Source organism: Planococcus citri, chromosome 1 (assembly GCF_950023065.1).
Source record: "Planococcus citri chromosome 1, ihPlaCitr1.1, whole genome shotgun sequence".
Taxonomy (NCBI): Eukaryota; Metazoa; Arthropoda; class Insecta; order Hemiptera; family Pseudococcidae; genus Planococcus; species Planococcus citri.
In genome coordinates this window covers 4,585,011-4,599,203 of record NC_088677.1, presented here as the reverse complement: position 1 = coordinate 4,599,203, position 14,193 = coordinate 4,585,011, and the positions used below count along the sequence as shown (strand labels likewise).

At 35.8% G+C, this 14,193-nt stretch overlaps 1 protein-coding gene and 1 long non-coding RNA gene across 3 annotated transcripts in view; one reads left to right on the top strand and one right to left on the bottom strand.

The window, feature by feature from the left end:
• T48 (FU domain-containing protein T48) overlaps nt 1-14,193 on the bottom strand; it is a 240,197-nt gene that overhangs the window by 115,158 nt on the left and 110,846 nt on the right. Inside the window, exon 2 of one of the 2 annotated variants that reach the window (XM_065364323.1) lies at nt 7,752-7,997. The exons of the other annotated variant lie outside the window; for it this stretch is intronic. Coding sequence (XP_065220395.1) covers nt 7,752-7,997 — 246 coding nt within the window. The remainder of the gene's footprint in view (nt 1-7,751; nt 7,998-14,193) is intronic. 2 annotated transcript variants of the gene reach the window in all.
• LOC135845701 (uncharacterized) lies at nt 7,280-7,944 on the top strand. Its single transcript, XR_010558810.1, has 2 exons — nt 7,280-7,374; nt 7,485-7,944. It is a non-coding gene; the product is annotated as an uncharacterized LOC135845701 (long non-coding RNA).

The following is a 14,193-nucleotide window of genomic DNA, read 5'->3' as shown; positions in this document are numbered from 1 at the left end:
CTTGAAATTTCCCCAAAATTTCATTAAACGGAGATGGAAAGTCGAAATTTGCTCTGCAATCCAATTTTAACACCCTCTGAAGAAGACTTCTGGCGGATTCAAGTCATTTTGGAGCCTTCAGCGACTTTTTGAAAGTTACTGGAGTCTTCGCCAGATTTTTGAAATTTGAAATTCTCACAACATTTTATGAAATGGAGTTGGAAAGCCGAAATTTACTCTGCAAACTAATTTCAATAGGCTACGAAGTCGACTGCTGGTGGATTTCAAGTCGTTTTGGAGCCTCCAGCGACTTTTTGAAAGGTTGTATGGCGTTTTTTGGAAAATTGAAATTTAAAAAGTAGCTGGAAGCATCAAAACCATTTGAAACACCACCATGCAGTCAATCATGCCGTATTGAAATTAGTTTTTGAAGTACATTTCAGCTTGCCAACTCCATTTCATAAAATGTTGTGAGAATTTCAAGTTTCAAAAACCTGGTGGAGACTCCCGTAATATTCAAAAAGTCGCTGAAGGCTCCAAAATGACTTAACCCTACCTGGAGTCGTCTCCAGGGAGTTTCAAAAATCTGCTGGAGGCTTCAGAACTGCTCAAAACGGGTTAAAACAGTTTCCAATCGATTTGGCGTGTCAAAAATAGGGTATAAGTATCAAAAATTTTAGCTATCTTGGTCAATTTGATAAAATTTTGATTTTTCCTTCATTTCTGGCCTCAATTTGATATTCAAAAATTCACCAAAAATCGAAAGAGGCACTTTAGCACTTGAAATTCTGACAGGAGATAAATTTTTGTCTGATATTTCGATCTACGAGTACCTTTGTATACGGTTTAGAAAATATCAGCTCTAATCAATACCATCGTCTAATCTTACATTTTTAATGTTGAACAGTTGAATTTTCTGTAGGATATATCAGCTCTAATCAATCACATCGTCTTACATTTTTGATGTTGAACAGTTGAATTTTCTGTAGGATTTTCATGAAAAATATTGATCATTTCTCAAAATTTTGCACTGTTTTTTTTTTTTTTTTTTTTTTTTTTACTCGACAGATCTTTAAGAAAAGTGATCAAAATCACTTTCTTTTGGCCATTTTCGCCGAAATAGTGACAAATAGTGACTTGCAAGTGAAGTAGTGACTAAGTCACTTTTTCAGTGACCGAATTTCATGTCTGTAAATGCAATGAAACAAACCGATTTACGTAAATAATCAACAAAACACCCGGTTGCTTTTCTCCTTCCTGAGGGAAAGAGAAAAGTACCCGTTACTATTTTCTTTCTCTTGGGTGTTTTTTCCTCCAATCGTTACGTGTTAAAACGTAAACATTGTTGGAAAAAATACATTCAAATGTATTCGTATGTTTTTTTTTTCAACGCTAGTTGGAACTTGTTGTAAAATTGTAACGTTCCTCACGATTTATCGGGTGTGTTGTGTGTTATACCGACGTTTCATTGCATGCATAATGAAAACATGTTTTCCCGCGAAACTTGGGGCATTATTTGACTAATTAGGTGGGGAGAAGGAGGTTGCATTTGGGAGACGGGTCGATAATCGGACCCTTTAATTTTACCTAATCAAACGTTGGACAATGTTAACGTTTCGTAGTGGAAAAAAAGCTATACTTATAGTTGTTTCCTGTTCGCAAGTACATGTCATTTTATGAGTTAAATTCGGCTTACCTAGTTGACGAATCATTTTAATTTTTATTTAATTCATCTTTTGCTGATTAGTGATTAATAAACGCGTGTTACATAAACGCTGCTAACTCGTATGTACATTTAATTCGAATCAGGTTGGTGAAACATAAATATCTATATAGCATGCAAATTGACAAAATAATATACGTCGTAATGGATATTATATGCCCCACCTTATCCGTATTCTCGACAATCTGCGTCACCATTCATTTGTACAAGTTTTGCAAGAGTACAGGACCACAAAGTCTGTCAACGAAGAATCTTACTTTTTACTGTTTTTCACTGTTGCTCGTCTACATCCTAACATTTATACTCGTATACGTAGTTGGAGGCGTAATGTATTTCTACTACGAAACACTGAATTCTTTGTGGGCTATTCTCATGTATATTCCAGTGACGATGTCGTTCATCAAATTCATCATTGCATTGGATCTATTCGTGTGTTTTCGCCAAGTTGCAATCCACCTGAGCAGCCCTTCTTCATCGACTATTCAAAATAGAAAATTCATCGTATACTGTATATTCGGTACGAGCATGCCCTTACTTTACGCATTACTTTTCAACGTGTTTTTTAGCATGAATAAAGAATACACGTACTCATATTTCGGTCCTTTCGCGATCAAGAGGGACATTTGTTTCGCGCGATTATTTTTGATTATCGGTGCAGTTTGGTACATCAGCTCGTCCAGTATAAATAAAAAGGAGTTATGGTCAAATTACGGCCTACACATGCGTTTGCTCACGATGCTTGGTGGATTCTCGGCTGCAATAAGCATCGCAGAAATCATTACATTCATTCTCGGCGATTCTAATTACCTCGATCAAGCGCAGACAGCAGTCGTTTTCATCACAATAAATTACTTGGGATGTACTCTGGAAGGAATGGTTATTGGAATATTATTCACATTCAGAAAATCAACATTTCAGCCAGCTGTTTCTCCAGTTACATCCGATCAACCCACAGTACCATAGATTATGAAAATGTTTGCTAATGAAATATATTCTTAGAAAATCATTTTACCCAGGGTGTGAGGTTTACGCTAGATAAGCTGTAAGTAATAATAAATTGTATTTTGTGGAATGTCTATTGGAAATGAATTGATTTTCTTGATCAAATTGAAAAAAAAAAAACAAAAAACAAAAATAATTGAATTTTATCATCACAAAAAATTTGTGAATCGTAGAAATATTTGCGAGTTATTCCAAAGAGGCGAAATATTCGATCACTCTGACTTCCACCCATCCTGTTCTGAAAAAAAGGTCGATTCAAAACGATGGCATTTAAGGGGGTTGTGCAGCTTTTATGGAGAAAATCCCTGTTTTTGAATTATCCTCAAAAATTTATCAGAGCCAGAAACACAAAGGGGCGTAGGAATTTTGTATTGAAGTTCATAAGAGTAAGTGGTTCTGGCACCATGAAATAAGTCCCAGTCGCCTATAGTCTAGGATATGTAACATCTTTGGACTTGAAAAGGTAAATGTTTTCTGCATGAGCAACCAAACTGTGGTGAAAATTGTTAATGCAAGCCTGTAGCACAGGTGAGCTCTGTCCGTTATCTTGGGGTAATAATTGATGAAAAGTTGATCTGGAATGCTAACAGTCTTCACCTCCAGGTAAAGTTGAGAAAATTGAATTACCTAATGTATCATTTGGCGCAACACTTTCACTATGGCTATAAATGGTTAGAATTTATTATGCCCTGCATCAGTCAGTTATGCAATATGGGTCGATAATCTGGGGGGGGGGGCAGCTGAAACCCACATAAATCCTATACACATACTATAAAAATGGGCAATACAAAGTATTATGGGGCTCAAAAAAAAGGGGACAGTACTAAGGAGGATTTTGTCAAATTAAAAATCCTGCTGGTCCAGAAACTATATCAACTGAGAGCTGTGGATTATGTATAAAGGCACAGAGGGTAATTTGGAGTGTATGTTAGTGAAGGGGGGTAGAAGACCTGGGAATTTGGTGGCAAAAACTCCAGGTTTCAGGCGGGTTTGGTCTGGCATGCAGGCCCCTGGGAAATTGCCCAGAATTTTCAACAGAGCCATGAACTGCATTAAGTCAAGTCCCCTGCAGAACTCCAATAAGTGGCTGGCTGGAAATAATCTTATCCCCAAAAACTGAACTATACCTTAAGGTTTCTCTCAAAATCTAGGCTTTGTTTATTTACATAAATATTATACTTGTAGTACCCTGTAACCTATTTGTCTACCTTCCATTTTGTCATGTATATTACTGTTGTAGTTGATTAGATGTAATGTCTTACCCTTTGTTTGTTCGATTTATAATAGTAAACTGTATTCACTGCTCCCTAGTAAATATTACCTGTTCAGTCAGTCTGATTTATTCTAAAAATATGTATTTCCAATCTCTTATGCTTATTTTCATTTTTTGTTTCCCTTGTTGGTTGTTCTAATTACGTAGTTTGTAATATGTCTATAATCGTTTTTGCTTTTGTTTTTGCTTTTTACATTTTGTTGTGTTTTGTATTTCATTTTGGAATTCTGTACTATTAACTGGAGCCCTGTGCCGCTCGTGCAATATTGCGCGTAGGCCAGGGAAAATTTGTAGATTTTAAATATACTACATGAATGAAATAAAAATTATTACTATTATTTATCACTTTCTGAAAAACTTTTTCCCCTCCTATATGTCACTTTTCCTACTAATATTCAACGCCTATCCATGAATATCTTGAACTTGATGTTCTCAATCTAAAAATATCTAATTCCCTGCGAGGTAACATTTTTTGTATCTACCAATGAGAGAATTCTCTCAGGGTTGAAACGATTTCTTACATCGTTTACATTTGAGGACCTCATTGCAAAAGTAGCCCTTGTCACATGAACTTTTAGACCCTTTTCACTCGATTGCACCTATTGCCAACTGCGGAGATCATGTTGTAATGATGAAATGACCGTCAAGTTGGTCTACCCTGAGTAGCCCTGAGAGGAATTGCTTTATAGAGTTTACATTCATGATACTGGGTACGCTCAAGGGAGAGCTTTGGAGATTGCATAGGTTCATGTGACAAGGCGGGCTACTTTTGCAATGAGCTCCTCATTTTCTGTCTGTTTGCTTTTTTGGAGGGATATTTTACTAATATTTGAAGAAATTACCTCGTGGGGACTTAAAAGTGATCTATCATTATGTGGGATGAACAGGTCTAACATGAAGTATTTTTCTCATACAGCCAATTCACGCTATAAAAGTAGCATTTTGGGAAGCTTGATTTTCCTACTTCAATTTTATGTTTTCACGGCCTCTGATGGTTTATATCAAGTTTAAAACCCATATCACTTCAGAAAATGAGGTAATCAAAAAAACCATAAAAAGCTACCCGACCCCCTTGAGATTCCAAGTCCACTTCAAGGGTTGTTGCTAAGCGGATGAGAAATAGCAAACCACTCATTTTTGGGTACTTTCGAATTTTTAAAAATATTTCTTCCCTACTTTTTCGCATTAAGAAAATTAAAACAAAGAAAGACATCATTTTATGAAACTGGGGAGATATTTTGGAACCAGTGCTGGGAGAACGCGAAATTTTTTTCACCTTTTTGATCTATGATCTCTATTTAGTTGTTTCAAGAGCGTTCTTGATGTTGTTTTTGTCATTTGTTATCAAGTTGCGTTCTCATTTTTGTTCTTGTTCTTCAAAAAACAACCACTTCCTACTTATCCGTGTTTTAAAAATCTTGTAATGACATTACAAAACCAATAAAACTAAATGGGCGTGAATTATTCATCAAAGTCAAATACCAAAAAAACCAATAACTATTCACATGGGTATTCAAAAACTGGCCAAAATCTCAACAGAAAAAAACAAAAATAATCATTTTAGCAAACCGGCATAATTTGGACAAAAGAAGGTATTTTTTCTGTTTAGCTTTTTAGACAATGGGAAAGCAGAATTCGATCAAATAGAAGTAGGTAAAAGGCTGATATTTTGAGCATCCTTTTTTGATCTTACGAGAAAAAGTTGTTACGATTCGATATTCAATGCGCAATGCGGTACTAACACATTCCCTATCTTTTTCATGATAAATTACTTGGGATGTACTCTGGAAGGAGTAGTTATTGGGATATTATTCACATTCAGAAAATCAACATTTCAGCCAGTCATTTCTCCAGCTACACACAATCACCAGAAAGTACCATAGATTATGAAAAAATCTTATGCAAATGAAATATCACTATGCTCAAACTTCGAAAATCATATTCATCTATAGGATGTAAGGTTTAGACTAGGTAAGCTTCTAATTAATAATCAATTGTTAATGTAGTAGGTAGATTTTTCAATTTCTGGATAATTTTTGAAAAATCAAAAGGAAAAAAAAGGAAAAAAAATCAAACCTTTATAAAATTGATCTAGAAATCTGAAATTTAGCGTGGTTTCCATTTTCAATCGTTCGAATCGATTGGAACCATTTTGAGCAGTTTTAATTGGAAGTATCAGGTTTTCTAAAAATGGGTATCAGAACTGCACGTACGAATTACCTGCCTTTAAGACGAATAGACGTGATAGGTATGTACTTGCGAGATGACCCTTTTGACCGATTACACGCAATTTTTCCACACTTGGTTTCTGTCAGTTCGATTCTGTGGGATTTTTCCAGCCATTTCTCAATTGAAATTATTGAGAAAGACAAGGTTCTGAACGGGTAGAGACTCATTTTACAAAACTGGTGTGTAATTGTTCAAGTGAATCACCATGTCCTAAACGCATTTACACACGCAAAATTTGAATTTGACAGATGTTAAGGCTTTCTTTTTCAGAAAACAGGAGTTTTCAAGATGTGGCTGGAGGTTCGAGGACGACTTGAATCCATCTCCAACCGACTCCAAACATAAGTTGAAAGTACGCTATCAAGTACATTTTCGGCTTTCCAACTTCATCGAGTTGGTATACAATTCAAGGAATTTTCAACTTTTACAAAAACAGCTGGAAGCTCCAGAACTGATGAAGACTGTCAGAAACTTTTTTTAATCGATTCGAGAGCCTATCCAAAATCTAAAAAAAAAAAATTTACACCGAAAAACGCAAATACGCAGGTTACGTATTTTGTGGAATTTCTATTGAAAATAAATTTATTTTCTTGATGAGATTCGAAAAAAAAATTCAAGAACACAGAAAATTAGTGGATCGAATTTTTAAAACTCTTTATCCAAAAAAATAAGCCATTTGTCAAGTTTCATCCCACTCGGTCAGTGATGCATCAAACCTGCAAAATAAAATCGATGTTTTTTTTCCTCTTTGACTTGAATACTGTGAAGAAAAAAAAATCAAAATTCGATAAATGTATAAGTAGAACGCGGAAGTTTTGCGAACCTTTTTAAAAAAAAAAAAATCTTATCTGAAAAAAGTATTTACGATTCAGAATTGAATGAGCAATGCGAAACCAACACATTTCATACGAACCCATCGATACGGAATTTCTAAGAAGGGAAATCCGATTGTGTAAATGATAATCTATTGGTAATAATAAAAAAATGCGTAGAAAAATTACTAATTTAATGGCAATTTCCCATCATGATGTCCCCTCAATGGCAAATTTGCAATCGCAGTACCTATTAATCAAGGGTTGGACAATGTGATCGTTTTGTGGTGAAAAAAAAAAGCTTCTTAGTTGTTTCATGTTTGCAAGCCTCATTTTATGAGTTGAAACCCGCTTAAGTAAGTACAGAATCTATAGATATTATCGAATCATTATTTCATTCATCTTTTGCTAGTCATAAATGCGTGTCACTCAAACGCTGCTAACTCACACATTTTATTTGAATCAGGTTGGTGAAACATAAATTTATAGCATGGACATTGATAAATTGAAAGAGTTCGTAGTGGGGTTGTTATGTCCCATTCTATCCATATTTTCGACAGTATGCTGCATCATTCATTTGTACAAGTTTTTCAAGACTACTGGACCACAACAAATGCCTTCTTTTTTCAAAAATGCAACTCAACATACACGATATGTCTCATAAATAGAGTACCTATTCTATCTCACTCCGCTAAAAACACTATTCAATCTAAGAAAGAATCAAACCACTCACCTTTACAAATACGTCCCATGTAATCAACCATGGTAGACCACTCTTCCGAATATCCGGACGGGCAAGTATCGACGCATTGGCGAGTCTTGATCACAATTAAATGGACACACTTTAAACATCTATAAGTAGACAAGCCGGCAGAATTTTTCGTTGCATTAGACAAGCTTCCGCCTTCCGAGCTGATCACTGTTCCGCCATCTTTGTCGCATCTGACACAGCCTTTTAAGCCGCCGCAATGATAATCATCTGTGAACAAAGTAATAAACGCCCAAATTACGCCACTGTGTCTTTAAATATAATTGACGTCTACGTATAGACGTACGACTCGTACGAGTACTCGTATATGCGATGATGTTCGGTTATTATGTAATTTATCCTTCCTCTTCTTCATCATCTAACATCTTACAAATAAATACAGTTTTTATTTTACCCACATACACGAGTACACTGTACGTACACGGTTCACAAACACGTGTTACTTAATCAACAAGGAATATTTAGGTCTGCCCCCTTATTACCCTTCATCTAGCCCTGTTTTTATTATGGTTTCTTATTAGTACCTAATACACATATAGTCGTATAGTTTATATTTTTATACTCTCGTACACATATATGTACGATAAAGCTGTGTACTCTTTTACACGCTACACTTACCATACAAGACTCACGTGGTGCACTGCGGTTATAGGTCTATGCTAAAAGTAAGTATACGACAAGATATAACTAGGCACATAGGTACTGTAAACTTCCTTGATAGTTCATGATCACCAAACCATATCGAGGAATTCCATTCCAATTTCGCGTGTTGAAAATTTATGTAATCTAATAGTAAATATGTAAGTTTTGGAATATCAACAAAAATAAAGCACGAAAAAAGCGAATTCATCATTGCTTCAGTTTGAGTTTATTGGCTGAAGGTGACTCAGGTGAGCACGAAAAAATATTATTTCAGAACAAAGGACCCTATTAAAAATTTTCTGGATCATATTTTTCCAGTCATTTTTATCCAAATTTGAAAGTGAAATCTTCAAAAGTGTGAGCAAGACATTGATCTTAGACTTTTTCAAAACGAGATAAATTATTGAATATTTTTTGAATCCGAGCAAATAATGCATTCTGAAATCTCTAGAAATTTTTCAACATTCTCGTTCAGTTTTTATCCCCGAATCATGAGATATTGAAAAACTTTTGAGAATAAAATACCAAAGTCGATTCAGTTGAAAATGCCCCAAATATTTTCCAACTTATAACGTACAGAATGATTCCAAAAATCAACTCAAATGATTTGAAGTGCCTAAGCGACCCCCACCTCCTCTATTGAAATAAATTGATTTGACATCTCCGAAAAAATTCAACTCAATTTTAAAAGTGTTCCAAAAGCTGAGACTTCGAGGCACCTTTCAAAGAGCCTTTCAGGATAAGATGGTGAAATCCGCACTTTCTCCAATTTTGACGAAACTCACCCAATATGTTAGCTTGGGTGTAAAACCATCCCAAAAATTTTTTTGAGTCGACCCCCCTACCCCAACCCGAGAAATGTGCCCCAACGTGCTCAAAATTCAAAATTCTCGTTCTCCGGAGGGGCTTGTCCAAAAATTTTGAAACTTTCATAGAAAATAGTCACTAAGTAGGTGCGTGTGTGACATTTTTTTCAAAAAAAAATTTTCATATTTGGGGGGTTTTTGGGGGGGTTGAAAATTTCAAAAATGTGTAGAAAAAAAACGGGGAGGGGGCCCTCTGCGAAATTTTCTCAAAAATTTAGTTACACCCTAAGGTATAACATATAACTTTCCCAGGGTCCCAAAGGGGGGTGCAACATGGTCAAAAAAAATAAAGTTTGATAAAAAACATGTATCTCCAGTACTACCGCGCGTTTTGTCAACATTGTTCCACGACACCACCGTGGGAAAACTTCACCTATCGCGCGCTCTTAAACTTGGATTTTTTTTGAAAACCCTTTTGAAATACCACAATTGCCATCAAAGGTATTTTTGGTGAATATTTTCTAGGGTGGTGTGGTGAACAACAGAGGTAAATTTTCAACCCCCTCTCCCTTCATATTTACCACTCAAAATTGCGTTTTTCAACTTATTTTATGCTTTTTACTATCAATGAAAATTGTGAGGTACAATGTGTTGTTTCCGCATGATTTGATACAGCTGAGCACGAACATGACTTCTGGTTTTCTGCTAACCTAGTCCCTTCAAAGCCTTCAGCCTTCCCCCCACCCAACCATAAACAATTTTTAGTACAAATTTTTGAAATAAAGTTACATTGGTGAATTGAATGATGATATTGGTGTCGTTTTCATATGGTTCAAACCTCCCGTGCACAGATATTGCGTCTGATTTTGTTTTACATTCACCCGGCCCCTCCATAGTCTCAGCCCCCTCCTCAATTCCCACTATTTTTGAAATGGAGCTACTTTCACATAATTGAGGTCTTTTCCAAGAGACCTAAACGCAAATACAGACATCTGATTTCGTTTTACTCATACTCAGCCTCTCAGTAGAGGGCTGACGCTCTGAAGGGCACGGTTAAGCGTAAAACAAAATCAGACGTTTGTATTTGCGTCTACATCACTGGGAAACGACACCAATAATTATCATCAAAGTAACTTTATATTTCAAAAATATGTAGTAAAAATTGAGGTGGGGGGCTGATGGCTCTGGAAGGGCTAGATTGGTGTAGCAGAAAATCTGACGTCATATTCGTGCTCAGCGGTATCGAATCATGAGGAAACGACACCACATTCATTAATATTCGATTGTCCCGAAATTATCATTTTACCCTCGCTATGGCACCTTTTTTCAATTTTTCACTATGACAGAACAAACAAAAATTTTGAAAAAATGATTCTTAGGGATCAAAAATACATCAAAGAATCGTGTTTAAAATATTGTGCCGCGCAATTTCATTTTTAGCACTAAAAAGCATAAAATAAGTTGAAAAACGCAATTTTGAGTGGTAAATATGAAGGGAGAGGGGGTTGAAAATTTACCTCTGTTGTTCACCACACCACCCCACCCTAGAAAATATTCACCAAAAATAGCTTTGATGGCAATTGTGGTATTTCAATAGGGGTTTCAAAAAAAATCCAAGTTTAAGAGCGCGCGATAGGTGAAGTTTTCCCACGGTGGTGTCGTGGAACAATGTTGACAAAACGCGCGGTAGTACTGGAGATACATGTTTTTTATCAAACTTTATTTTTTTTGACCATGTTGCACCCCCCTTTGGGACCCTGGGAAAGTTATATGTTATACCTTAGGGTGTAACTAAATTTTTGAGAAAATTTCGCAGAGGGCCCCCTCCCCGTTTTTTTTCTACACATTTTTGAAATTTTCAACCCCCCCAAAAACCCCCCAAATATGAAAATTTTTTTTTGAAAAAAATGTCACACACGCACCTACTTAGTGACTATTTTCTATGAAAGTTTCAAAATTTTTGGACAAGCCCCTCCGGAGAACGAGAATTTTGAATTTTGAGCACGTTGGGGCACATTTCTCGGGTTGGGGTAGGGAAGTCGACTCAAAAAAATTTTTGGGATGGTTTTACACCCAAGCTAACATATTGGGTGAGTTTCGTCAAAATTGGAGAAAGTGCGGATTTCACCATCTTATTCTGAAAGGCTCTTTACAAAGAGAAGAGTTGAGAACGCTGTTAAGGGGTTTTCAGGGGAAAACACATTCCCATTTTTAATGAAAATTTGAAGAAATAAAATTTCAACGTCATCATTTTTTTTCAAAATTTTTGATTTTTTTCTCGTTGAAAATTTCAACACTTTGTTATCTAGTTGATGGGGTTTCCAACGATGAAAACTGATTTTTTGTTTCCAAAACACAAACAAAAATGAGCAGAAGATCATTTTACTGAATTCGAGGCTTACCAAGATGTAAAAATGAAAATTTGACTTTCATTGAGACTCCTTCGAGCAAAAAAAAAAAAATGATTTCTCGAACAGTACTAATTCAAAAACGAATTTTCAGCAATTTTCAAGGTTTTCAACTGAAAGGAAGAAGCACAGGAAGGGGAGAGTGGAACATTTCTACAATCCGATGTTCTTGAATCTTTCTAAATGCGATTTAATACTACAATAAGTTTTAGATACCACCTTTTAGTCCGGCATATGACAATTGGAGTAATTGCACCCTCCCCCCCCCCGCCGATCCTCCGCGACAACTTTTTTCTTAAAGGGGACATCCTAAGGAACATTTTAAAGCAAACTTGCCCCAAAAAAAATTGGCCTTACTTACAAAATGGCGGCCATTTTGATTGACAGGTCAGCCGAAATCACAGATTTTGCGTTTCAACATAGGACTTGCATGAAATTTTTCAAACTTTACAAAGGTAGATCGAAAGATCATGCAAAAATTTATCATCTGTCAAAATTTCAAGTGCTTAAGTACGTTTTTCAATTTTTGGTGAATTTTTGAAAATTGAATTTAGGCCAAAAATGAGGGAAAAATCAAAATTTCACCAAATTGACCCAGAAAGCTGAAATTTGGGACATATCCCATTTTCGACATTCCAAATCGATTGGAAACGGTTTCAATCCGTTTTGAGCAGTTCTGAAGCCTCCAGCAGATTTTTAAAACTCGAAATTCCCACAAAATTCCGTCAAATTGAAGTTGTAAAGCTGAAATTTATTCTAAAAACTAATTTCCATACGCTACGAAGTACTGCAGGTGAATTTCAAGTCGTTTTAGAGCCTCCAGCGACTTTTTGAAAATTCCTGAAGCCTCCAGCAGATGTTTGAAACTTTAAATTTTCACAAAATGTCATCAAATGAAGATGGAAATCTGAAATTTACTCTATACTCCGGCCAATTTTAACGCCCTCTGAAGACGACTTCAGGTGGGTTCAAGTCATTTTATAGACTCCATAGCGACTTTTTTGAAAATTACTGGCGCCTCCAGTAGATTTTTGAAACTTGAAATTTCCCCAACATAATTTGTCAAATGGAGTTAGCAAGCTGAAATTTACTTCGCAGACTACATGGTGGTTTCAAATGGTTTTGAAGCTTCCAACTACTTTTAGGAAATTTCAATTTTCAAAAAAAACGTCATACAACCTTTCAAAAAGTCGCTGGAGGCTCCAAAACGACTTGAAATCCTCCAGCAGTCAACTTCGTAGCGTATTGTAATTAATTTGCAGAATGAATTTCGACTCTCCATCTCAGTTTGATGAAATTTTGGGGAAATTTCAAGTTTCAAAAATCTACTGGAGGCTCCAGTAATTTTCAAAAAAGTCGCTATAGAGTCTATAAAATGACTTGAACCCACCTGAAGTCGTCTTCAGAGGGCGTTAAAATTGGAGTATAGAGTAAATTTCAGCTTTCCATCTTTATTTGATGACATTTTGTGAAAATTTAAAGTTTCAAACATCTGCTGGAGGTTTCAGGAATTTTCAAAAAGTCGCTGGAGGCTCTATAACGACTTGAAATTTACCTGCAGTACTTCGTAGCGTATGGAAATTAGTTTTTAGAATAAATTTCAGCTTTACAACCTCAATTTGATGGAATTTTGTGGGAATTTCGAGTTTTAAAAATCTGCTGGAGGCTCCAGAACTGCTCAAAACGGATTGAAACAGTTTCCAATCGATTTGGAATATCGAAAATAGGATATGTCCCAAATTTCTGCTTTCTGGGTCAATTTGGTGAAATTTTGATTTTTTCCCTCATTTTTGGCCTAAATTCAATTTTCAAAAATTCACCAAAAATCGAAATTTTGTAAGTAAGGCCAACTTTTTTTGGGGCAAGTTTGCTTTAAAATGTTCCTTAGGATGTCCCCTTTAAGAAAAATGTTGCCACGGAGGATCGGCGGGGGGGGGGGTGGTGCAATTACTCCTATTGTCATATGCCGGACTATTTTGTTCCCGTCAAACCGAACAAAACAAGGACAATTTTTGAAAAAAGTGAAAATTTTCAAATCTTTCCGACAATTCTTAACGAGCAAAAATTTACAAAAATTCCACAAAAATTGAAACACAAACCAAAAATTGGTGAAATTGACTGAAAAGAATCAATCAGATTCCACGATGTATGGGCTTCATTAATTTTCCGCCAATAAGAGCTATTTTTTGAAAAACGGGTTTTCAATTATTTGTTGGAAAAATTTCAAGTTCTAAAACGCATTTTGCAATGTTTGGTGAATTTTTAAAAATCAAATTCAAGCCAAAATTGAGGAAAAAAAATCAAAATTTACCAAATTGATCGAGAAAGCTGAAATTTGGGATAACTATTTTCAACTGTCCAAATCCTTCGACTTTACGAAAATTCTTGCAGCCTCCAGCCGATTTTTCAATGCTCGAAACGACCATGAAATTTCACCAAACAGAGTTGGAAATCCAACATTCACTCTAGACTGGCCAATTTCAACACGCCAAATTTTCAAAAAATCGCTGGAGCCTCCAAAATGACTTAAACCCACTTGCATTTGACTCG